Raw genomic sequence first — 22,241 nt, forward strand, 5'->3', positions numbered from 1 at the left:
CTCTGACCGTTGGAAAGCAGAGGAAGAGCGTAGGTGGAATCCAAGTTACGAAACTTGCCGAGAAAGATGCCGCTCGTCAAACGTTTTAATCTTCGTTTACTCTGGCTTTAACGAATCTCTTACTGTTGACGATCCGTTAAAACCCGCTCCGAAGTATCGTCGAGTTTCCCCGAAAAGAAATTCGACGACACTGTGAAACAAAAAAAAAAAAAAAAGAACAGAAGGGAAAAAAGACGGAATAAAGAGAACGGGATCAGGGGTATCGATATAGCGGTCGTTCGTTGCTGAATGCAACCTCGTCGAAGACAGAGAGAAGCTTCTTCCGGCGGATGTGCAGCGGCGACGTGTCGTCGATACATCCTGCTACCAGGACAACAATAGCAAGCACCCTCCTCTTCCTGGTTGTATGTGCCAATTATGCCACGTTGCACATGGAGACAGGGGTTAACGCTTGTACTTTTCTTATCGAACCTTTGGCAGACGCCTCTCGAATGTCTCTTCCGATTCCTCGTAGTCGATTTCCAAATTAAGAACTCTCGTGTAACCAAAGATAGAGCGAAGAAACGATTGACGCGTTAACAAAAGGTTGGAGTTGCGAGGAGGCGTGCCAATTTGCCCGTCGAATACCACGAGAACGTGTTCGAATCACACGGCGAAGCTTCGAACTCGACCAATCGAGGTCAAGATCGAGAAATTAAGATCGATCGGTTCTCGACGAGGTTCATCGACCGATCGAACTCCTCCAAGCTCGCATCCGAGGACCAAACGTACTTACGTACTTGGTGGAAAGAACCGCGCGCAGAATCGTGATTCGCGAAACACCATCGAGGAGAGTAAGTGGTACCAACGGCTGCGTCGGGCGTATTATTAGCATCGTGTAAACGTGTCTGTTGGCCGTGAAACCAGTGAAAGTATTCCATGGACGAGGCACACGTATACGAGAGACGCATACAGCGAGGAGCCTCGCGGCTTTATCACGAACACGAACGCCGCGTTCTACGTGTTTTCTCCTCTCTCTACACCGCTCTCTATGTGGTGAAATTCTTTCGAGGCGGCCACCACAGGCGCGGCCAGATCTGGGCCTTTGTCCTCTTTGTCTGGAACCTGCAGCATATCTGGACCCTTCTGCCACAGCCTCAACGGACCAAACGAGCCTTATTCTCCTTCTTCTTTGCACAGTCTGACGGTCAACGAGACACGAGCCTGCATAAGCCAGTTATTCTGAAGTTATTCTCTACTCTTCGTTCGTTCCTCGTGCCAGTCTTCTGGATTGTTTTCAATTTACCAAGTCGATTCGACGATACTTTACAAGTTCTCTGAAGTTGCAACAGGATTCGCCGTCTTCGAAGAAACGACCAGTTCTTCTCCGACTGATTAACGTCGTTGATATTCATCGATTTGGCGGAATATATATGACGTAAGATACCGTTAATTTTTCGGTCATATGATTTAAATACGTCTCTCCTGCGAAACGGCTTTCGACGTCACTAGCATTCCCTAGGAGTGAGTCAAGACGATCATCGATTGCAATAAACGCGACCTGCCGCCATCGAGCTTCTTATGGTAGTATGATCTTTCGTCCGTGGAGAGGAGGATGAAAATTACGAGATCGCGGTGTCCTCGTTTTCTAGTTTCCCTTTCGAATCTTATTGTTTCGCGAGCGCGGTGTACTTACGGACTAGCCTGACCACGATATAGGAAGATAATTTTCAACGATTGGTCGCGACTAATTTACAACTTCTACGACGATCAGACGACTCATCTAAACCGATAGCTTTGTTGTCGTAGCACAGAATGCAAATATGCGAACAAATCGCGAGAAGCGAGATCGAATCGAACGAATCTATCGAGAATCGAATTACCGCGATTCGATATGAAATTTCAGCAGGCAAAAGTGGAGAGCGGCGATCGAAACGAATTCAGATGCCCGATCGTTCGAGCATTTTGTCGACAACGTGTCGAAACCACGCGCGAGTTCTCCTTTCACTAATTGTAAAGGAGCCGAGGACCGCGAATATGTGACTGAAATTTGCGAAACCGCGCCGCTCCAAGCTTTTGCGAAAGCGTCCGCGGAGGGCCTCGGTGAAAGAGAAGCCTTCGACCGAGAATTCAAAAAGGAAACCTGTCGATCGAAGCGTTGCGCGATGCGTTACGAAAAACACTGGCTGGAGCGGGTTCGAGCCAAGGATCCTCGGGAGGGAGGTAGAGAAAGAGCGAAGAAACGCTGAAACGACTAGAAACAGGCTGTTTGCCATCGAATTAACCAGTTATCGTCCAACCAGCTAAACACGCTCCGCGTTACGTGCCCAGGCGGATCATCTTCTGCCGTAATTTCAAGTTGCATCCGACGACGATTCGCGGTCTCGTTTAAATAGACGTTGCGCGAATAGGCTTTTTGCGAGGATGGCGAAACAGAAAATCGCCTGGTCTCTCGGGACCAACCTTTGCACAGCGTGGAAAGGGAAAGCAGAGCGTTAGTCGGCTGGCAAATTACGAATATCGGCTCACGACGCGACCCATCGATCGCGATCTAGTCGGAGAGATCGGTAACGGAGCGAGGCGAAGCGGAAAGGTCGCTGGATGCAAATTCGTTAAAAGATAGGCATCGTCCTGCTCTCGTAACAGTGAGCCAGAAAAACGATTTCACAACGAGGGGGCCCCACCGCGTCGATTTTTCATCTCTGCTCGCGTCCGTTTCTCGTTTCGAGACGGTCGTCCCGTTTCTTCGTGGTAAAAAGAGAAGAAAAAAAAACACAGGGACGAGGTTGGAGAGGGACGAAGAAGGCGGGATAAACAACGACTACCAGCCCGCATACCGCGTACGGGACCATTGTGAACCAGACTTTCGGGTTCGACGATAAATAAAAACGAATCATAAAAGGCAACGGCGAGAGGGACGTAGACAGAGACGACGAAATGGCCCATGCACAGCCACGGCTTCAACCTTCCACCGGCAACAAAGGGGTCTGGCTCTCTTTGTGATCGAAACATTTTCTAATGCACCGACCAGCCGTTCGAATATTTCAGCCTGATTAACAAGTTTCGCCCGTGTACCCGGAATGTGGGAACCAATTAATCCCTCGACGGTTCTCAGCCGCGTACGAAATTTATACTCTCGTCGAACGAATCGCGTTACGCTCACTGCGATTCCTTTAACGTAATCTTTAGACGATTTTTTTTACAGCTTTTCCAAGATATTAACCAAATAGATAAAACATATAAAACGATAAAGAAGAAGATACGACGAACCGAAGAGCACTCTGCCTCCTCCCCTCGTCGATCGCAAAAGGCGTCTCAGAAAATGGAATTCTTTCCTTTCGCGTCGTCGCACGACCCTTTTCATCGGAAGACCGTCTTCTCTCGGATCAGCGTTCACTGCCGTCCAAGTTGAACAACGTTTCCCAAGCACGCGCAGGAGAAAAGAAAAAGGTGGATCAGTGACGAAACGCGTTCCTGATAAGTTCTGAAGCCAACACACACGTCTACCATCTCCCTTTCCCGTTCGCACGTAGGTTACAAGTCTCTTCGATTCTTCTCCTTCTCGCGCGTCTTTCACTGGCGAAATCTCTTCTTTCTCCGTGGATCTGACCAGCAGCAGAGATCTCTCTGCCCACGTCGCGGCTCGTCTCAAAGGCTCTCCTTTCTGGAAATCCGTGCGTCTTTGCCTTTTACAAAGAGACGAGCTTCCAATCCCACGACCTTCGCGCGAGCTACGTTCCTGCGTGTATACACGCCGCTCGCCGCATATGTACCTCCTCTTCTGCTCTCGTGTACACAAAAGTCCGCGTTCCGGCGCTGTTCGCACGGAAAATGTCAATTTGCCAAGCGAACGATCCGCTTGCGCAATACGCGCGGACGTGGCTATCGACGTTCGCCTCCCAGACTTCCTCCGTTTATTTTTCCATCGCTTGCCGGGATACGAGAACGAATTTAAGAACGCTGCCGGATTTAATGTCCAGAGCACAATCGGATCAGTTCGGAAATCGAGGTCTTTCGTAGGTTATTCTCGTTTCGTTCGAACGGAAACTCGGATCGCTCGAAATACGTCGTAGAATTTATGATCAAAATTGTAGCTACTCGCATTTTTCTACCGTTTAATCCGTACCTGGCGCGACGTCATCGCTTTATCACGCAGATAAAATTGTTTAGAAATCCATGAAACAAGTATCGTAGATTAAACAGACACCGACAACGGTTATTGTCATTTTATCTGAATTACGAGCTAAATTAATTCAACGATATTGGTTCGAGCGAAACAGAAGTTGGATTGGTTCGCGTCGAGTTTGAAGCATTTTTCTCGCAAGGAACTTCGACGATATCGATCGGAATCAAACCGGAGCACATCAAGTTTGTATGACTTTTCGAGCAAACAACGTTGAACGCATTCCGAATCTTTTTACTAGGTTCGCTTTTAGCCGAAACATCGGGGTCAGCTTTTCGAAATTCTTCGGTGTACATGTCCCCAACATCGAAAGGCACGTGCCCTTTCTCCGTTACGAATCTTTCCAAAAACATCGACCGGGTCAACGCGCAGGGCCGCTCTCTACCAATCAGCCAGCCACCTTGGTACCGCTTGGTCTTTCTGCATCGGAGATAGAAAGTCAAAGTTGTCTCTGGCGAGTGAAAAATTCAGTCGGCTGAAAGAGGAGAGCCGTTTCGCTCGCAACGGAGCTGGCCTCGCCAAGGAAAAATGCAGGCGGCAAATTACACGAGTCGATACGCGTTTTATCGGGCCGTGTATCGCGTGTACTCGATAAAGCCGCTTACACCGAGGGCTCTGACCGATACCGGCTTCTACTACGTAGCTCTCGCCACGAAATCGTACAAAGGCCTTTGTAGTCGGTCGCCAGTCGGAGCGCAACAGCTTCGTTTCAAGGCGTTATCACGCGAACCATTTTCAGGAACTGCTCTCCGCTATACGCTTCTCCTGTCGATCGTAATAAAGAAAAGGAAGGAAAATAAGACAGGAATTACATCGAAATCGTTCTCCTTCTACGCGATCGTGCCCTTAATTGCCGTGGTAGACATATTAATTCTCGGGAGAGACGGCAGTACCAAAGATACGATGGAAACCTAATTAAAATCGTTTCGTGGAACGGGAAACAGGGAGGAAATAAAAATAATGGAAGAATCCTGGGACACGGGGAGAACAGGCATTGTTAGAAACGCAAGAACCGCGGTTCTAATGCAACACAATCGTATAGGTACTGTTACGAGGTTACGAGTAAATCAGTATGCAGATAAAGAGATGTAGAAACGAAGTATGAGAAGATTCGAAGATAACGTAAACGAAGGTGTTTTCTCGGAGGTGGCCACGGTAATTGTTTCTGTGCAATTGTTATCCGCAATTGTTTACGCGAATCTTAACGTAACGAATCTTCCGCACGCGATGTCTATATTTGAAATTAGCAATTGTTTCGCGATTGGACGTTAGATTTTTTTCAATTCGAGCGATTTACAAAAGTAAGAAAAATAATACGGCCCTGTCGTGCCGCGGTACGGGCTCGACGGGCCCGTGTAATTCGTAAAAGTGTTGTAATAATCGAGCGCGCGCACGGCAGAAGGTGTGTGGCAACGCGAGTCGCGCGAGTTTCACAAATGGGTCAGTCGCCAGCACTGGTAGCAGCGGCACGCCGCCGTTCCAGGCCGTTTCGTATACGTTTGGAAATATATTTATCGTCGCTTACGAAAAAGCCTCTCCCTCGGCGAGCTGCCGCTCCCCCACTGCCCTTTTCACTCTCTTCCTTCGCGCGACCGCGTACGCGTGCTGAATTTTTTAACCACGCGCTCTCCTCCTCGTTTTTCTCGCTTTTGGTCAGCTGAAAATCATGTGTACGTATGAATTCGAATAACCTGCGTATCTTATATTTATATCTCAGCATCGACTACGGATATTATTCTCTAATTATGCTAGCGGGTTTCCCCTTTTCTCCGTAGATATACAGATAACGAACGGTTCTTTTATATCTTCCTATTATCTTTGTTAGTGTACGACACACGTTGATGATTTTCTCTATATCTTCTCTATCGCTGAGAGAAACGAAACTTTCTTTATTCCTAATTAAATATTCAGTTATAAATCTCACGCACTGTGTGATTTATTTTCAATGAAATATTCACTTATGATTTAATCATCGAAACTGCCGGAGAACAAATAGTTTATATAATTGGAGTTCGTATAACAGCACCTCATTGATTTTCCCCACTGCCTATAATTTTCCGCTCGTACAATAAGAGTACGCACGGTACAATAGATTCAGGTGGGCTCATTTAGTCGGGCGCAGACTATAATTTCGTTCAAACGAATGAAATTCATACGAACGGAATCCTACTGTGATTGGATTAACCTCGTTCCCTGCATATTGAACGTTACGTGCAGTTAAAAGCAAAAAGATGTAACAAATAAGAGAACGATGTATAAAGAAAGAGACTGAAATCGAGTTACAGATCTCAAACATAGTTGCAAGTCAGGAGCCAAGCAAACACGGAGCCAAGCAGGCAGCCGTATCGCGCATTAATCGACTTCCTCTGCGGGCATCGCGAACTTGCACGGTGAGGAGCGGTTATTCAAAGGAGCGGCGTCGATATTCCCGTTTCGAGTCGGCTACGACGCAGATACTCGGATTTTATCAGGCATCTGGTGCGCACTGGGTCACCGAGAGAAGACCGAGAGAAGACGAAGAAGCCGGCGGCGAGGGACGACCGATCTGAAATCGGTCTAGAGGCGAGCAAAACGAACCGCGCGAGCCGAGCGTGTCGATTTATCGCTTGCTACGCGCGGCTCGTTCAACGGCGTCACGATTGTATTTAAATTCGTCGGCAATTGCCGCCATTTGTTTCGGACCGGAAGACCGTTTCGGCGCCAATGGATCGATAAATTTCGCGGCCTCGAAAGTGGGAACGTGCCAAGACAAACGTTGCGTAAAGCTCGTTCGGGGAGGAAAGTCTTGGTGGAACGCAGACGCGTATCATCGTCATCGCTTCTTTCTGGCCTTAGAGGAACGAATTGAAAGTGAGAAAGAGAGAAGTGAGAAGCGAGCGCGAGAGAGCGAAAGAGAGAGAGAGAGAGAGAGAGAGAAATAAAAAAAGGAAGAAAGGCGTCTGGTGGCTGGTTGTAGAGGCTCGTTCTCGAGCCTCTAAACGACGGACGTCGAGGGTCCAAGCTTCCAATTAGAGCTCGTTAGGAATGCGTTTCGAGGTCCCTCATTGGCCGTAAAAGCTTGCAAGATAACGCTCGTGCCGGCCGCGTCTTTCGCGCGTCTCGCAAACGAGCCAAACACCGCGGCGAAAATGCTTCTCGAGTGTCCTCGAGAGGTAGCGCGCGGATCGTTCAGCGATTCGCGGTGAGCCGCGAAAGCGCTAAACGTTTCAGGTTTCTCAAACGTTCAGCGTGTTCGTACAGTTGCAACACGTTCGACGGAAAATATCATCCGGCGAGCGAACGTTAGGTGAAAATTTTGTCTATTTGTCGAGCGAGTTGAACGTCAAGGTGCGCATGTTAGGAGGTATCAAAGCGTTTTCTCCGTGGTCGGGAAATCCTTGGGAAAAGCCCAAAAAGCATGGTTGCGGATGCCAGGACGTTAATTAAATTAGCCTCTCGTCGGTAGACGCCTCGGTCCTCCGAGTGGTGGGCAATTAACGCAGCCCCGAGGACGAGGGGCTGACTTTAATTAACCGGCGACTGGCTGAGAGCATAAAGAACGTTCCCTTTCCTCTCCTCTGTCGCTCTCTCGCTCTCTCTTCTACGATGTAGGATATTGTGTCAGCTATTACGTCACTAATAACGCGGCAGGCGTTGCGCGGACGTTCTATCTCGCGTGGGTTTATACGTAGAGTAATTCGTGAGGCGCCTTCAATAATTCGTAAGACGGCTCCCTTTCTCTAAAACGTTCCCTTGTTCCCCTTCGACGCGACCACTCGACGATGACGACGATTGCGACACAACTAAGTTCGATATTTTGTTCGATTCGGTTGGTTTGCTCGACGAGCAAATGCGTACGCGCCACGGTCTTTGGTAAATAATTAGCTTCGTTCAAGGCCGAGCCAGCGGTAACAGGGTTCTCCACTTTACTGCGGCTCAACAAATGTGTTTGCATTTTGCGAAATCTTTTGTCTCTCGCGTCCGAGTAGCGTTTCCGTTCCTGCGACGTCCTCTTCGACAGAGTTCTCCGAACGAATACTGAAATTGCATAATGGATTTCGATGATCCAGTCGTGTTTCTGTCGTGAACATGGCAGGCACCGCTGTCGATCCGTTGGCGCTCCTCGAGAGGTTTGGAGAAGAGTTTGGCGAAGCGAGCTTACAAACGGCAGAAGAGCGAGTAATTGAGAGGGCACAAAAACTGCACGAACGAGGTTGGCCAAGAGGAAGGGAGTGGCGGGGGAAAAAAGAAGATTCGCAAAGAGCGCAGAAAGAGGAAGAAGCCTGGGGGGAGGAGAGAGTTGCAAAAAGAGGGTTAAAAGATGGTGGACGAGGAGGTTAAGAGAAATAGAGAGAAAGGAGGAAGAGAGCGTGGTTCGTGCACGTTAATTAAAAGTGCTGCAAAGGAAGTCGCCAACTAAGGGCGAGGCTGAATGAAAACAGCTGCTACTCGATGACGACACGGTCTAAGAGCGCGCTCGGCTTCGACTAAGCCAGCTCGACGCTAGCGACGCCGTTAGCGCCTCTATTTTCGCGCATAAATATAAACCCACCCGCCCACTCGAAAACCGTATCATCCATTCGTTCGTTTCTCTTTTTCTTCACAACCGCCCCTTTGTCGTTCCATTTCTCTCTTCTCTGTATTTTGTCTTGATTTCCTACCGTTCGATGAAAATCACCGAAAGATCGAGGTTATCCTTCACGTTCCAATTGTTCCGAATGTATGTTTATAAACACGTAATCTTTTCTTGGATCTAGCTTTGGATTTGGAAGTTGAAAATAGGTGACGTCACGATGTGTTTCTGGTTGCGGTAGAACGAAATCGAGAGATTATTTAAAATTAAACCCGCCGCATTGTCAGCGAAACTCGTATTTTTACCGCAGTATGTTCGTAGCTGACAGTTAAATAAATAGTTCAGCTCGAAATGTCAAACGCCATCAAGATGGACAGTCGGAGAACGAATCGCGTCGAAGCTGTACTGAATAGAATATAGAGCACTCGAAATTGAACTTTTCAAAGACTAAACTCACAGCTGTCATCGAAAACTCTATCCTCGTGACGTCGGAATGCTTAACCTAGACGTTCGATTACGTATCGCTTTCTACTCTTTTATCGTCAACAAACTATAGAATGCCTACATCGCCTACAGAAAATTCCCTTAAAGCAAACTCTCTTATCCATAGCAGGCTGAATTAAATCTGGTGATTTCGATTCGTAATGTAAATTTACAATAAATCGTGCGATAGACTGAAAACCAAAGATCTCAATGTCCGAAACTCTTTTGCCAGAGAAGCAAACGACGATCAAACGGAGCTACTTCTGTCATTGCCAATAGAACTCGTTTAGTTAATCTCGTCGCAACTTCGTGGCTCGCGATTCGAATTCGAATTCAGCGTGGCATGTTTTTGAAAAAAAAAGGAGCAAGAGCACTTGTTTCATCGACGAAGCAATCCCCCGGTGCTTTAGAAACGGCAGAATTAACGACGTTTCGTCGAGGAGACGTCGAGGAGAGAGAGAGAGAGAGAGAGAGAGAGAGTCGAGAGAAAGAGAGCAACGTCGAAAAGGAAATGCTTCCCTTTCGGGTGTTCTGTTACCAAAGAGCAGTGCCAGCCACACAACACGTGGTGTGTAAGGCACACGCTACTCTGCCTCCGGCTTGGGTGTGTATTTCGAGACGAACCTGCCTGTCTTCAACATGGTCTTCGCGAGGCACGCACATGCATCCACCAGCAGGAAAGTCCTAGTAATGGTAGACCCTCTGCTGTAGACAAGGGATTGTGTAACATTTTCGGTGTGACAGACTGTTCGTTGATCGAAGAAAGAGACAGGTGAATCGTGACGAAATTGGAGTACTCCGAGGGAATAAAGAAGCGAAATCGAAGTCTACACCGATTGATCAACTTTCATGGACGGAAGATTTTGAGGTGTTCACGAAGAATTTGATAGACTCGAACGTTACTTTGAACTTTTTACGATCCTATTCCGATAGACATAAAGATTCTTAATGCCTGAGAAAAATTTTTGGTATAAGATTGAAACAAGAGATTACACGTATAAATAAGATTTTTTAAAGAAGCTTCTTGTAGATTCGCGTGGAATAACGAACGCCATTATCACGAAGAATTCCTATAAAACGTAAATTTTATCGACGAAAACAAGATTTGAAAGTCAATAAGCAATCAAGAGCTACGCCAACCTTTATACCTTTCTAAAGCGACATTTTGCAAAAATGTTCCAAAAATAGCATTAGACTGCACGTGTTCCATGTCGTTGGAGTAGAAACACAGGTGCCTGCAGGTGTATTCCCGGGAAAGATCGTAAAAAGGGAAACGACTCCTTAAAGAAGAGAACGTAACGACCGTCGATCTATATTACACGAAATTTTCAAGACGACTAGCTACTACACGAGAAGTTCGGTGTATACACAGACGCGCATGTGCATACACGCGCATATACAGAGTTTAGAAACAAAGAACGTCTTGCTGTACCTAGTACTAGTCTGGTCTTTAGAATATATCCCAACTATACCGAGCAACCTGGAACCGAGTAGCCGTTTCTGCCAGTCGAAGCTTCTTCGAGGAAATGGATCTGTTGGCTGGTCGCGCTATGCCAGTCACGCCTGTACTTCGAACACCATTGTCCTGTCCGGCAGACTCGCCGAATATTACCGTTCTTGAGCGAGTATTATCATATTCAGGAAGTTCTCTGACTGAATACGAAGTGACTCCTCGTTTGATATCGAGAGTTCTGCGAATTTTCCCCTTCCGAGGAGTGCGAGTATTCAGTGTGACGACCAGTAACTGTCTTCTAACTCCGATTTTCAAACACGTGTCTTCCATTTTATCTTTTTAATTTAATAACCAGTCATACGCGTGAATTATGCATCGAATACAACGAAAGCAAGATTTCTTGCGTCAAAGTTTGATTTTAACTGACACCTTTTATCTTCAGATTGCGCGGTCGTGTATTGTCAGAAGTAAATCGTGTACATGATATATTTCAATGTTTCGTCATAGGCGAAATGGTGAAACGGTAAATAGCAGGAGAAAGAAAATTACGAAGCATAAGGCGATCGGTTGAGTTATGCATTTTGAAGTTCAGTTATTTCCGCGACTTCTCGTAGGAATTTTTTAACCGCAGACATTCAGCAAGAGGCGGGGCAAGATCCTTTCATTCGCTAACGTTCGTTCCAACTATCTAGCAGCCAACCATTCTCTCCTCTTTGGAAAAAGTCGCCCTTCTTCAACGCGTCTGCGGGAAATTTATCGCGCGTACAACGGAACGAATCATCGATTTCTTTGTCAGAGCGTCGCTCCAAAAAATCGCTAAAAAATCTACCCTCGCAACGACAAAAGCCTGCGCTCCAGTCACAGGGATTTCCCTCGTCGATATCGCTCGTAAATTTCCAGATGGATCGAGTTCATCGCGCAAAACTCCGCGTCGTTCCCCGACGTATTTATTAATTAACAAAACGTGTCACTGTCGCTTCCGTATTTTCTTAATAAATTTCTTCCTGTGATCTAATTAATCCAGCTATATAGGTCGTTAACAGTCTCGTTCTCCTTCATCTTAATATCTTACACGGCTGCTGCCATCTACATCCTAAAACGCATATTTTCTCCCCTCTTCCTTCGTGACAACCGTAAACCTTTCTAGCAAGACAAATTCTAAGGAGAGGAAGATAATTAAGAGAAAAAAAAAAACGAAAGAAAGAGTAAAGTGACACAGGGCCAACGCAATCGAAATGCAGAATTCAAAAATTCCTATACAAACTTTCGTTATTATGTATCTCTCGTTCTTTATAAATCATCCGTCATTACCACTACGCATCCTTTATTCATCGTGAAAATCTAAGATCGCGTTAGTCGATCTATACATCACATACTCTTCCACCGATTCAAACTGTCTTCCTGTAATTATTAAACGCTCGTACATCTTTACATAATTCAAATTATACTAACACGAAGTATCGTTTGAACCAGTTCTACCAAGGTACCAAAGCGGTCGTGTTCATGGTGGACGTTCGAACGTAGTTGAAACGTTACAGCTCGTTAACATGCGAGGTCTTCTGAGCGTGTTATTCCGTGGCTTGTTCCTCGTATACTCCCTCCACCGTGGGCACATGGTCCTGACGTTTATCGGACGCGTCGCGAACTCACCACTGTTATGTCGTTAAACAACGAGCAGCTGTTCCACGATCCAGAGCCGTTTAACGGGCACCGTCCGGTCCGCGAGAATCCCGACGGTAAAGCCTCTTCCCGGCTTTGGTTATCCCGATACGTTAACCATATAGCGTTATTCGCGGGAGCGAAACCTCTTTTTCGTCGTCCTTCGACAGCGCGACATTGTCGGTATTGATCGAACCGTTACGCAACGAACTTGTCGGGAATTAAAGGGAATAATGAATGAGAGAAAGGAGAATCGAGCCGCGACCACGTTCGACGCGAATAATCACTTGTATTGAACGTGCAACGGTTTCAATTACTTACATTCGATCAGACACGAGGATACCACGTTACAAGAGAATTCACTGCCGGTTGCAATCGTTTAAAACTCGCTTCCTTTTTTTCTAGAATAACATTAATGAAGAGACGTCGAATCTCGATGTCACTTAGTAAGATTAACGTTTAATTTCTAACTGTGACGATATTTGGAGATGTACACGAAGAAAATAACGTATTTCGCGTTTTCTACGGAACTCTCATCGGGAATCACTGATCACTGCTACTATGCAAGATGCACCGTTTTCAGCTCGCTTCGTGTAAGTTGGAACTTCACTACTTGATATATATACTGGATCTATATATATATACACACACATGCACACACACATGTATATATATATATATATAGAATCTTTCTCTCATTTAGAGAAATCGTAAACTAACCTCCAAATTCAATAAGGTTTAGAGACGCTGACGAAGAATTATTCTATATATATGGAACATATCGTTATCGAATAGAGTCTGCAAATGTTTCAGGAAACGTCAGTCTTGAAGAGCACAAGAAGAGCGTAACACTAACGACTACTAAAATTCAAATCGAGTCACGCTTCGAATGGACGGTTACCGCGAACCGCGCTTCCGCGAAATCTTTCACGGTGTGATGAATCCACGGTAGTTTGGTCGGACGAGAGCTCGATTCCCACGGGCGAGTGGTGGCGTGTCACAAGCGACGGTTGTGTCGTTGTGTGAGACAGGCACACAGCCTTTTATTTTTCTCGTATATCGGCTTATCAAATCGGTTGACTTAATATATATGCAACGCGCCGAGACGGCTGGGCAAACAACACTGACCTCGAGACACAAGCACGAATGACGTCGCGCATTGAATTTTTTTTTTCTCCTCGAACTGAGACCAACGGTTCGATCCACGCAAACATATTCTGTACACGTAGGACACATCTGTGATTCGACAGGAACCACGAAGAAACGAGATTCGAACAAGAGACTCACTTGAAGAGATAGGTAAAACACTGCACGAGTATCCGTTTCGTAGAAGCCGTCACACTGATTACAAACGAACGAACTGAATATCCGTTGATGTATAGAGACGTCCATCTATACACGTCCAAATCTTCCTACACTACACTCCAGAGTAGAGAAACGCCAATGAATTTCAGGCCGAGCAACCTGAAATCGGGTTTCCAAGTCCGATGAGAATACGATCTCGCGGGAATCGAGAAACACGGCGCTAGGGACGATTTGGAGCAGAAACAGGGCTATAGAAGAGTGACTTAGGGACTTACGTTCGGCGAGCCTTGAGCGCCCAATCCATATCTCGCGCGACGTTTTCGGTGAGTTTTACGATACACCTCGTGTTTGCTTTCGTGGCGTTTTTATCCCGGATGTAACCAAAATATTGCACACTCCGCACACGCACAACAGCACACAGCGTTTTTATCTTTCTTGGCCGTGTTTCACCACTGGTCCGACCCGCTACGCAACGAGCGGCTTGCGCGCGCATGTAACATATAACACACTGGGTCTCTTGTCTGTGCGGGGGAGAAAAAAATCGGGAACTGAAAGGGAGGGAAAAAGAGAGAAAAAGGGAAGAAAGAGTCGAGGCGAACGAAAAACCACGCCGAATCGACGCACAAGGGTAAACGAGTGCACCGATCTACGACACACACTTGGCAACGATCCAACGAAGACTGAGCCCGTCGACTCTAGACGACTGCGACGCGCATGGAGCGCCGCCCAATGGAGGGGCAGAAAGAGGCGGTGGATGCATTCGCGTACCGACCGCTTCCAGCGCCCCGAGACCAATGACGTGCCGAACGCGCAGTGGCGTATAACCCGAAATTCGTTGCTTCCATTACCACGATAAAAACTATATGATATATCACCAATTAAAACCAACTGGATTTATCGCAGTACATCGTAATGCACTTACATATAAAACCTATCATATTATATTTCCATATTGTATTTATGAAACATAACTGACATCCAACTGATAACTCATGTATATTTTTCAACCTACTCCAAAGTGCTTTCTATCGTTTAATTTTTCAATATTTTTAACTTTTCTACATTTTAGTCTATTCCGGTAGATTATTTCCTCGGATCAGACGCTTTAGCAGGGTGGCGCGCGTAATCCCGTGGATTTCAAATCGAGCTTCAATATCATCCTCGGCTCCCTACGCCAGTGCCTAAGCCTACCCAGTGCTGAAACGTTTACCCGGGGGGACTGTACTATGGGGAAGGAGGAGAGAAAATACGCACTCACGTGTGTGTGTGTGTGTGTGCGTGTGTGTGTGTGTGTGTGTGTGTGTGTGTGTGTGTGTGAGAGAGAGAGAGAGAGAGAGCAACAGTCGAAGGGATACGGAGGTTCTCCCTTGTGCAGTGGGGTTTCGCGGACCGCTCCCTGAACCCAGACGGTCGGACGTCGAATTAACCCCAGAAAAATGTGTACGTGCCCGCGCACTATCGATGTACAAGGAACATCGCCAAGTGTCGGTCACAACTTGCTTGCTAGTTTTATTTTAGAAAATTGCCGATGATTTTTCGAAGCGGCTGTGCGCGTGTTGCGAAACAGCCATACACACAGCATAAGAACTCTGCCTTTTTTAAGCAAGATAAACACGAAAGGAGGGTTGCGTATCCGTGGTCGACAGACAGGCATCTCGCAGGCACCCATACATACGGACATTTTACGAAATTGCGCAAACCGTGCGTACACCGAGCCCGTACGCGACTCCGTGTCGTATTTTAACAGCGCAAAATAGGCGCGTTGGCAAAAGCGGTTTTCGTAATGGTGGAACAGCTTACCGAGCAATCGATAGCAGCGGAGATTCATTAAAGATACTTGGCGTACAGAGGCTTTCACGCAGCATGAAGGATCGGTCCCTACAGCCTCCTCTCACTTTGGATCTGATATTAGACGCACACGCTAGGGTCTCGCGCATCCCTCCGGTACCAGCTGTTCCGATGTTGAGTCAGTCTGACGAATATGCCTCTGCCGCCGCGATGTGCCCATTACCATCTCCCAAATTCGGTGAAACCGTCTTCAAACGTTTTTAATACAGCAACCTTTTTCGATCCATTAACTTTCGACGTAATGCTGCGATTACGGTTCACGCGTGTTCTGACAAACGAGATATCTGCAGATCGAGATGCATACGCTCGTAACAATTTATATACGTGTGTCGAAATGATTGAAAACTCTCGCTGCTTCCACCATCGTGTGCTCGAAACACTCACAGTCAGTCACAGTTGCCTAAATGTGCGCGTTGATGGAACACAGGTTTTTGTCTGGTGAGTGGATAGATAAAAAAAAAGGACTAATGGAGAGTGGGTCGAAAGAATGCAAAAAGATGCGAACGAATTACATCCGTTTCCTTTTCCGATCTATCGAAAGACCGGTCACTGCGTTTCTCTGTTGAGACGCAGATCGGTGCGCCTGTTTTCAGGAAGTACGATGTAATAATAGCTACGTCATAAAGTCGCGGCGAATTTCTCTCCCTTTCTCTGGTGGAAACGTAGGGGGGCCTCGACAGACAACGCTGTTCCCGCGACGAAAGAGAAGAGTGGTCGGCCACGATTTCTACGGAATAAACGATACGCGGATTCCGAGCGGACGTTCCATGCCGCGTATAAGGACGCGAGAGGGAATCTGAAGAGGTTCAAGGCCAAGCTGGCGAGAAGGGCTATTTTTCGGAGGTCCGAGGTACAACCAGGTAAAAGGAAGTCGTACAAGCGGAGGACCAAACGGAATGACAAATGCGCCGGTGGACGGTGAAGGGAAAGGTGAAAGGAGCGTCGAGGACGGGGAGAGGGTCTCCAGATAGTTGTCTACGTGGAACAGAATTCAGGTGTGCCTAACCACGAGATTGATATCAACGGGTTTTATTCTCGTAGAAAAATCCTAGGTAGCGTTGAATTCAACGCTTCGACTGGACAACCACTGCCTTCTCCACCTTCTCGTCCGTTCAAGGAATTTCTTTTGACTCTGATTAGCTTTTTTCCACGTTCCTTTCTTTTTTCTTTTTCCTCTCGGTTGGAGGGAGAAAAATTGCGCGTTGTTACTTCGATCCAGCGCGGTATTACACACGCGTTTCCCTTTCGAATCCGAGAATACGCCCGAGCGGAATAACGAACCGGGGAAAATTTCGAGCCGTGGGGGGAAAAACGAAGAAACCAGTTATGTACGCGGTCGATGGACGCCTGATAGATCGATGGCGTACAAATCCGTAGGGCCGGACATAAAAGCGCGTAATCCGAAACAAAACGAAGGAACAAAAAAATGTTCGCGGCGCGGTGAACAACCCATCCGATCATCCTGCGCGCTCGACGACGGATTAAATGGCGGTGGTCCCCGGTTCAAGGACACCGAACGCCAGAGCAAACGATAAAATCTCGGTGAAATTAAAATCGTAATACCGCGAGATCGTCCGAACGAGTGTGCTGTATACGAGAGAAAAACGGGAGGAACGAAAGACAAAAAAGATGGAGAGAAAAAAAAAACAGAAAAAGTCGCAGAGATTTTAATCCCTGGCCATTGAGACGAGCGGGATAATTACGGCGTAATATCGTGCAAAATAATAGCATGAAAAGCGCGGGATAATTAAATTCCCCTCGAAACTCGAGTACCGCAACCGGCTGCACCACGAGATCGTTCGAAAAGCTTCGAGTGCATTTCCACGGCGCGGCGCACGGTGCATCCCCTTTAAACTTTTGTCCAACCAGACGCATACTCCCGTGAATTGTGTATAAATTTTATGGAATATCCGAGCGAATTTTCGAGGTCAATAAATCCGTGTAAATGGCCATCCACCATGTATTATTTACAGCGAGATATCCGCTCCATTCGAGCCTCGTCCGAAAACGTAACGCGTTAAGCTTCGCATTCCATGAAACATATGAAAAGGCCTCCGGTCGTGAAAAGTTTGTCCTCGGGGACGATAGCCGTCCCCAAAACCGATGTCATAAATTGGAGTCTAAATAGGATTCTGTGCGAACATATGGGAAAAGACTGTCGCAGATCGGTTGAGACTGTCTGTATATTCGGCCAGGTATTTAACTTGCAGGCAAATTCGACAAAGAAGGGGAGAGACCCGTTTGCCTCTCACCTGAATACACCTCTGATCTGAGATTCTAAGCAGATTTGAATGTTGCGCTGACATCAACCTGCCCACAATGTTCTGTCTGTCTGAATGGTATGGGAACTTCGGCGAATAACTTTCGAGTCTAGAACTTCCTAAAAATCTAGTCTAAACGCGAGAATAACGAAACAACGATCGTATTGACTGAAAACTTTGACCCTTGCGTTTCTAAGGGGTATCGCAGAGGGGAGACTAGATTCCAGGGGTTAACAAGATAAGGGAACGTTTATTTTGTTAACAGCTCGTCCCTCGGAGGCAAAGGGCTGTCGAGAGCAGACTAGGGTTAAACTTTCAGACGAATCGAAGGTTCCGTGCGAGATCGGACGAAGTTACGCGTTTCCGAGAACAAAGGAGATCCTCAACGTTTGCAAAGAAACAAGAAAGAATAGAAGCGGATAGGATACTGCGAAAGAACGACGAACGACAGGAAGGCAGCGTGCTCGAGAAGGGGCTCCCACCCGCCTTCAACTGTATAACTTTTGAAAATTTCTGCTCGAAAACTCCAGGCCAGAACCGCTTTGATCGTTCATCAAGTTCGACGCCGATGCGACGAGAGCACCGGACGGGAGAGAATGCGCCGGTGGAGGCCGGGTCGGAGTCGCGGAATTTTGAGGCGAGCGTAGATTGCCGGAACGAGCGGCTCGCCAGAAGAAAAAGGCGAACACGGAGGAGAAGGAAGAAGAGGAAGGTCATCCGTGGAACTTCGTTGCCAACTCGAGCGACACACCGCCGCATTGTATGCAGATCGCGCGCCTGTAATTACAAATAGGCGAGCCGATGCCGATCTTTTTCTATACTTCGAACGTGTTCTTTCTTTGTTTCACTTTTGGAAATTTGGAAAATTCCATCAGAGAATTCATCACCAGAAACGCACTCACGCCGCTGCGCCCAAGTTTGTCACTATCGCAAATACCTGTCTGAAGGAATCGACGAACGGTTCGCAGCTATTTGCATTCTTCGCTGAAACGGAGATTGCGGAGGGCGAGGGCAAACGGGAGTTAACAATTACGCTGCGGGTTCGATCCACTAATCTTCCGATAATGCGAACCTAATCGCAGCCTCTTGTTATCCTCTCAAAGGATTAACTGTACGGTATAGAGCAAGGATTATAGGGATTTATTCGATCGGTTACGAATTTCCAAAAAATAGCTCGCAACCCAATATTTGGCTGTGTATACTGGATCGTTGAAATTTAATGGCGCCGCGTCGTAAATTCGTTCGAAGGAGGAGCTCGAAGAGTCTGCCGTAAGAACGTCCGATCGTTCACCGCGCAACCTGTCTCCTGTCTCGCCTATCCAAAAACATTTGCTTCCTTCTATGTCGCGTTTCCGTCAACTATTTTCAATTCGAACGCCGCCTGCATCTGACCGGCCCTGGTAAACGATACTCGCATCCGCCCGCCGGCCGCGCCGTCACGAACCTTCCTCTCCCTCTGGGAAACACGAGTCGTTGCTCCGTTCCTTTCATCCCCGCTCGTTTCATTCGAAGGTAAAAAACCAAGGGCGAGATGTACCGTTAGAAAGCAGACACGTCCCATACCACCTGCGTGAAACGCACGTACTTACACGTTCTTCGAGTACGTATGTACGTTGGAATCGCGTGAAAAACTCGGTCGAACGAGAATGTCTATAAGATTGTCTATAAAGACCGCATGCTGAAAAGCGGAGAACACCACGGTTCGTCCTGCGATCGAAGTTTACGCTCGATTCCGACGAGGGATTCGAACCTCTCCGAGTGTCGAACTCGAAACGCTGGCTCGTTGGCGAGAGACGGTTCTCCTCTGCTGAACTTTGTTTCCACGTCGAGTCGAGGAGAGGAAGGACACGCGAGTTGGCCGGAATGACGGGTCTTTGTGCTCGGTCGGTCGGGTCCAGTCCTCTCTCGACGAGAGAGGCTATCTCTGGTCGGGTCCAGGAGGAACCGGGAGGAAGCGTAGACGGAGAAGGTGAGCGCGAGCTGAACCATCCGAGAGAAAGAAGGAGAAAGGGAGACGGTTGATGGAAGGAGGAAAGAAAGAGAGGGAAGAGGCTCGGATGTGAAGTGAATGTCAGCTCGAAGGTCGGCTTTTGTCAGGCCCAGCCGGAGGAGGAACGGAGAAGAAGCGAGAAGAAACGCGCCTCCGCCTCTCTCTTTAGCCGCTTCTTTCTTCGTGTTTCGATTCGCTCGCTCCCTCGCTCGTATTCGCGATGGCGATCTCGTCGGTGTACGATGCCAGCCACCTAGATCCATTTATACATCGCGCGCATTGCCTGGGCCTGGTCACGATAGATAGCGCACTGACGGGACAATGACCACGGACGAGAGACGGCCGAGGTGTGGTTGATGCGTGCGGGCAACGCTTCGTCTAACGCCGGAACGAGAAACGCCACTCCGAAGGCTGCTGCCCTGCGCAAATCACCTACGAGTTATGCGCTCGCGGGGAACCTCGCATACCGAGCCGACATACCTTTACCCTGCTTTTATCAGCGTGCCACGCTGCCACGACCGTATTACACGATATCACATCGATATAAAGTCAACGACTTTCGATCGAACGACTTGTCCTTTAAAAACTTTCCTATATCCTCGAGAAAAATATCACGCAGTAGCTCCGATATAGACACTCGACATACTTATCGACTGCAAACAGAACGCGAAAAGACCGACGCTCTTTAAGCCTCATCCAGCGTCGCCCATCTGGCTCGCGGATCAAGTGAAAACAGCCAGCGACTGGCTTCATTTACAAACGATAGAATCGTAAACCTTGCTGATAAATAGCTCGCGAACGAGACAATGGCTGCGCCAGCAGCACGAACTGCGGTCGACGCCGATGTTGCCGGCGGACAGAGACGCCACGATGGATGCACCGGCTAGTCCGACGAGGATCCACACTTCGGTGCATCGAGAATCAAGCTGAAGAGAGAACGAGAGAGGGAGGAAGAGAAAGGGTTGACGTGCCGAAGTTGGTGCACGATGGGTACGCGTGTGCAACAGAGACAAATGAGGGTTGCGGTAGAGCGAGGGAAGGAAGAGGGAGAAGGACGACATTGACCATAGGGAGAATGCAGCACGAGACACGCACAGCCCCGGGATGCACTCTCGGCTCGTGCACACGTGCGGAAGGGGCAAACGCGCGCTGGTGCAACGGTGCATCGATGCAGCCGCGTATATAGACACGGGCGAAAATCTTCGGCCGAGGCTGCGTCGACGTATTAATTATTGCCGTGTCGCGTGTGTACCGCAGAGAGAGGTTGCACGGCTCTCTTCGTGCGTGCATCAGGGACGACGAGCTATTCCGGGCACCGGAATCTGAATACGCGATCGCCCGCTGCTCTTGCATGGGATTCGAGCGAAACACAGGACATATACAGTTTGACGACTTTGATTTAGCCAAGTCGAGCGGCGAGTGTGCGCGCCTCGAAATCCGCCGAATGGCTACGTTTCGCTGATTCCGACTGCTTCTCTGGTTTCAGCCTGCCGGATGGTTTCGATGGTTTCACGGATATTATCGTGTTTGTTTGTTATAATTATTTCAGGTAAGACAAGAGGTAGCTACCATGGAAGATGCGTTTCATTTTTCTGGAAAAGAGGAAGTTCGTCCCGAATCCACGTTATCATCCTCCGGGGTTGGTTACGGTTTTTCCGAGGCAACAAACTTTCGTGGATGCTACCGAGTGGAAAAGATGCGGGTACCGAGCGGTGGGGTTGGCCTGGCGGTATCGATCTTCGTTCCTTCGCTAACAAAAAGACGAAAGAAAAGTGGAACAAAAGTGGCAGTCTGAAATGGCGGCTTTTTCGTGAAAAGCATCATCTCCTTTTCACGAAGAACAGGCAGACGTCTCGTGCCAGGGCGTCGATACCTGGACGATCGAAAAATCAGGAGGTGTACGATGCACGAACGGGACGAACGAGGGAAAAAGGGGGTAAAACAGGGGAGAGGAAAAAAGGAGGACGAAAAGGAGAGGACGAGCGCAATCGAGCTGTGCACAGTGAACGCTTCCCGTGATGTTTCACCGAAGGCGACGGAGCCTCTAATTTTAATAATTGGATATAGCCTTCCTCTCCTCGTGCCAGAGGCGTATCTTTCAGCAGAACCGACGTGTATAGCTACGTACAGTCGCACCTGCCCTTTACCTTTCTTCTTCCCTTTCAGTTCCACTCACCTCGGTTAGATGCTATACCTGCTCACCGCGAGTACACTCCTGGCAAAAATTTCTCAGATAGTTCATATCCTGAGAACTAGTGTTTACAATAATTTCCCTCGTACCTTTTCCAACTCGTTTTGTTTCGTTTCAACCGAAACAGAGTGTACACCGAGCCATTACGATATCTTACATCGTGCGATCGTTTTTACTCCGTCCAAACAAATTGCCAAGTTTCTGCGTGTCCTAGACGGAAGATTCGAACGAACTGTTCGAACAGAATCGAATTAAATTCGATTTAAAATCGCCATTTTAATTCGAACCTCGAGCAATTTATCGCGGTCTATATCTCCGACTATCATCGGACGAGTTA

General features: G+C 47.7%; 1 protein-coding gene across 5 annotated transcripts in view; it reads right to left on the minus strand.

The window, feature by feature from the left end:
• LOC117235632 (protein gustavus) overlaps window positions 1-22,241 on the minus strand; it is a 152,595-nt gene that overhangs the window by 19,854 nt on the left and 110,500 nt on the right. The window contains exon 1 of one of the 5 annotated variants that reach the window (XM_033497849.1): window positions 15,415-15,566. The exons of 2 other annotated variants lie outside the window; for them this stretch is intronic. In XM_033497849.1, the coding sequence (XP_033353740.1) occupies window positions 15,415-15,551 (137 nt within the window). In that variant the 5' untranslated portion in view covers window positions 15,552-15,566. Of the gene's footprint in view, window positions 1-13,437; window positions 13,485-13,889; window positions 14,300-15,414; window positions 15,567-22,241 lie in introns of those variants that run through there. 2 more of the 5 variants (XM_033497848.1, XM_033497850.1) reach the window with 2 other exon arrangements.

This window comes from Bombus vosnesenskii, unplaced genomic scaffold, assembly GCF_011952255.1.
Source record: "Bombus vosnesenskii isolate JDL3184/JDL3185 unplaced genomic scaffold, Bvos_JDL3184-5_v1.1 scf7180000013316, whole genome shotgun sequence".
Lineage (NCBI taxonomy): Eukaryota > Metazoa > Arthropoda > Insecta > Hymenoptera > Apidae > Bombus > Bombus vosnesenskii.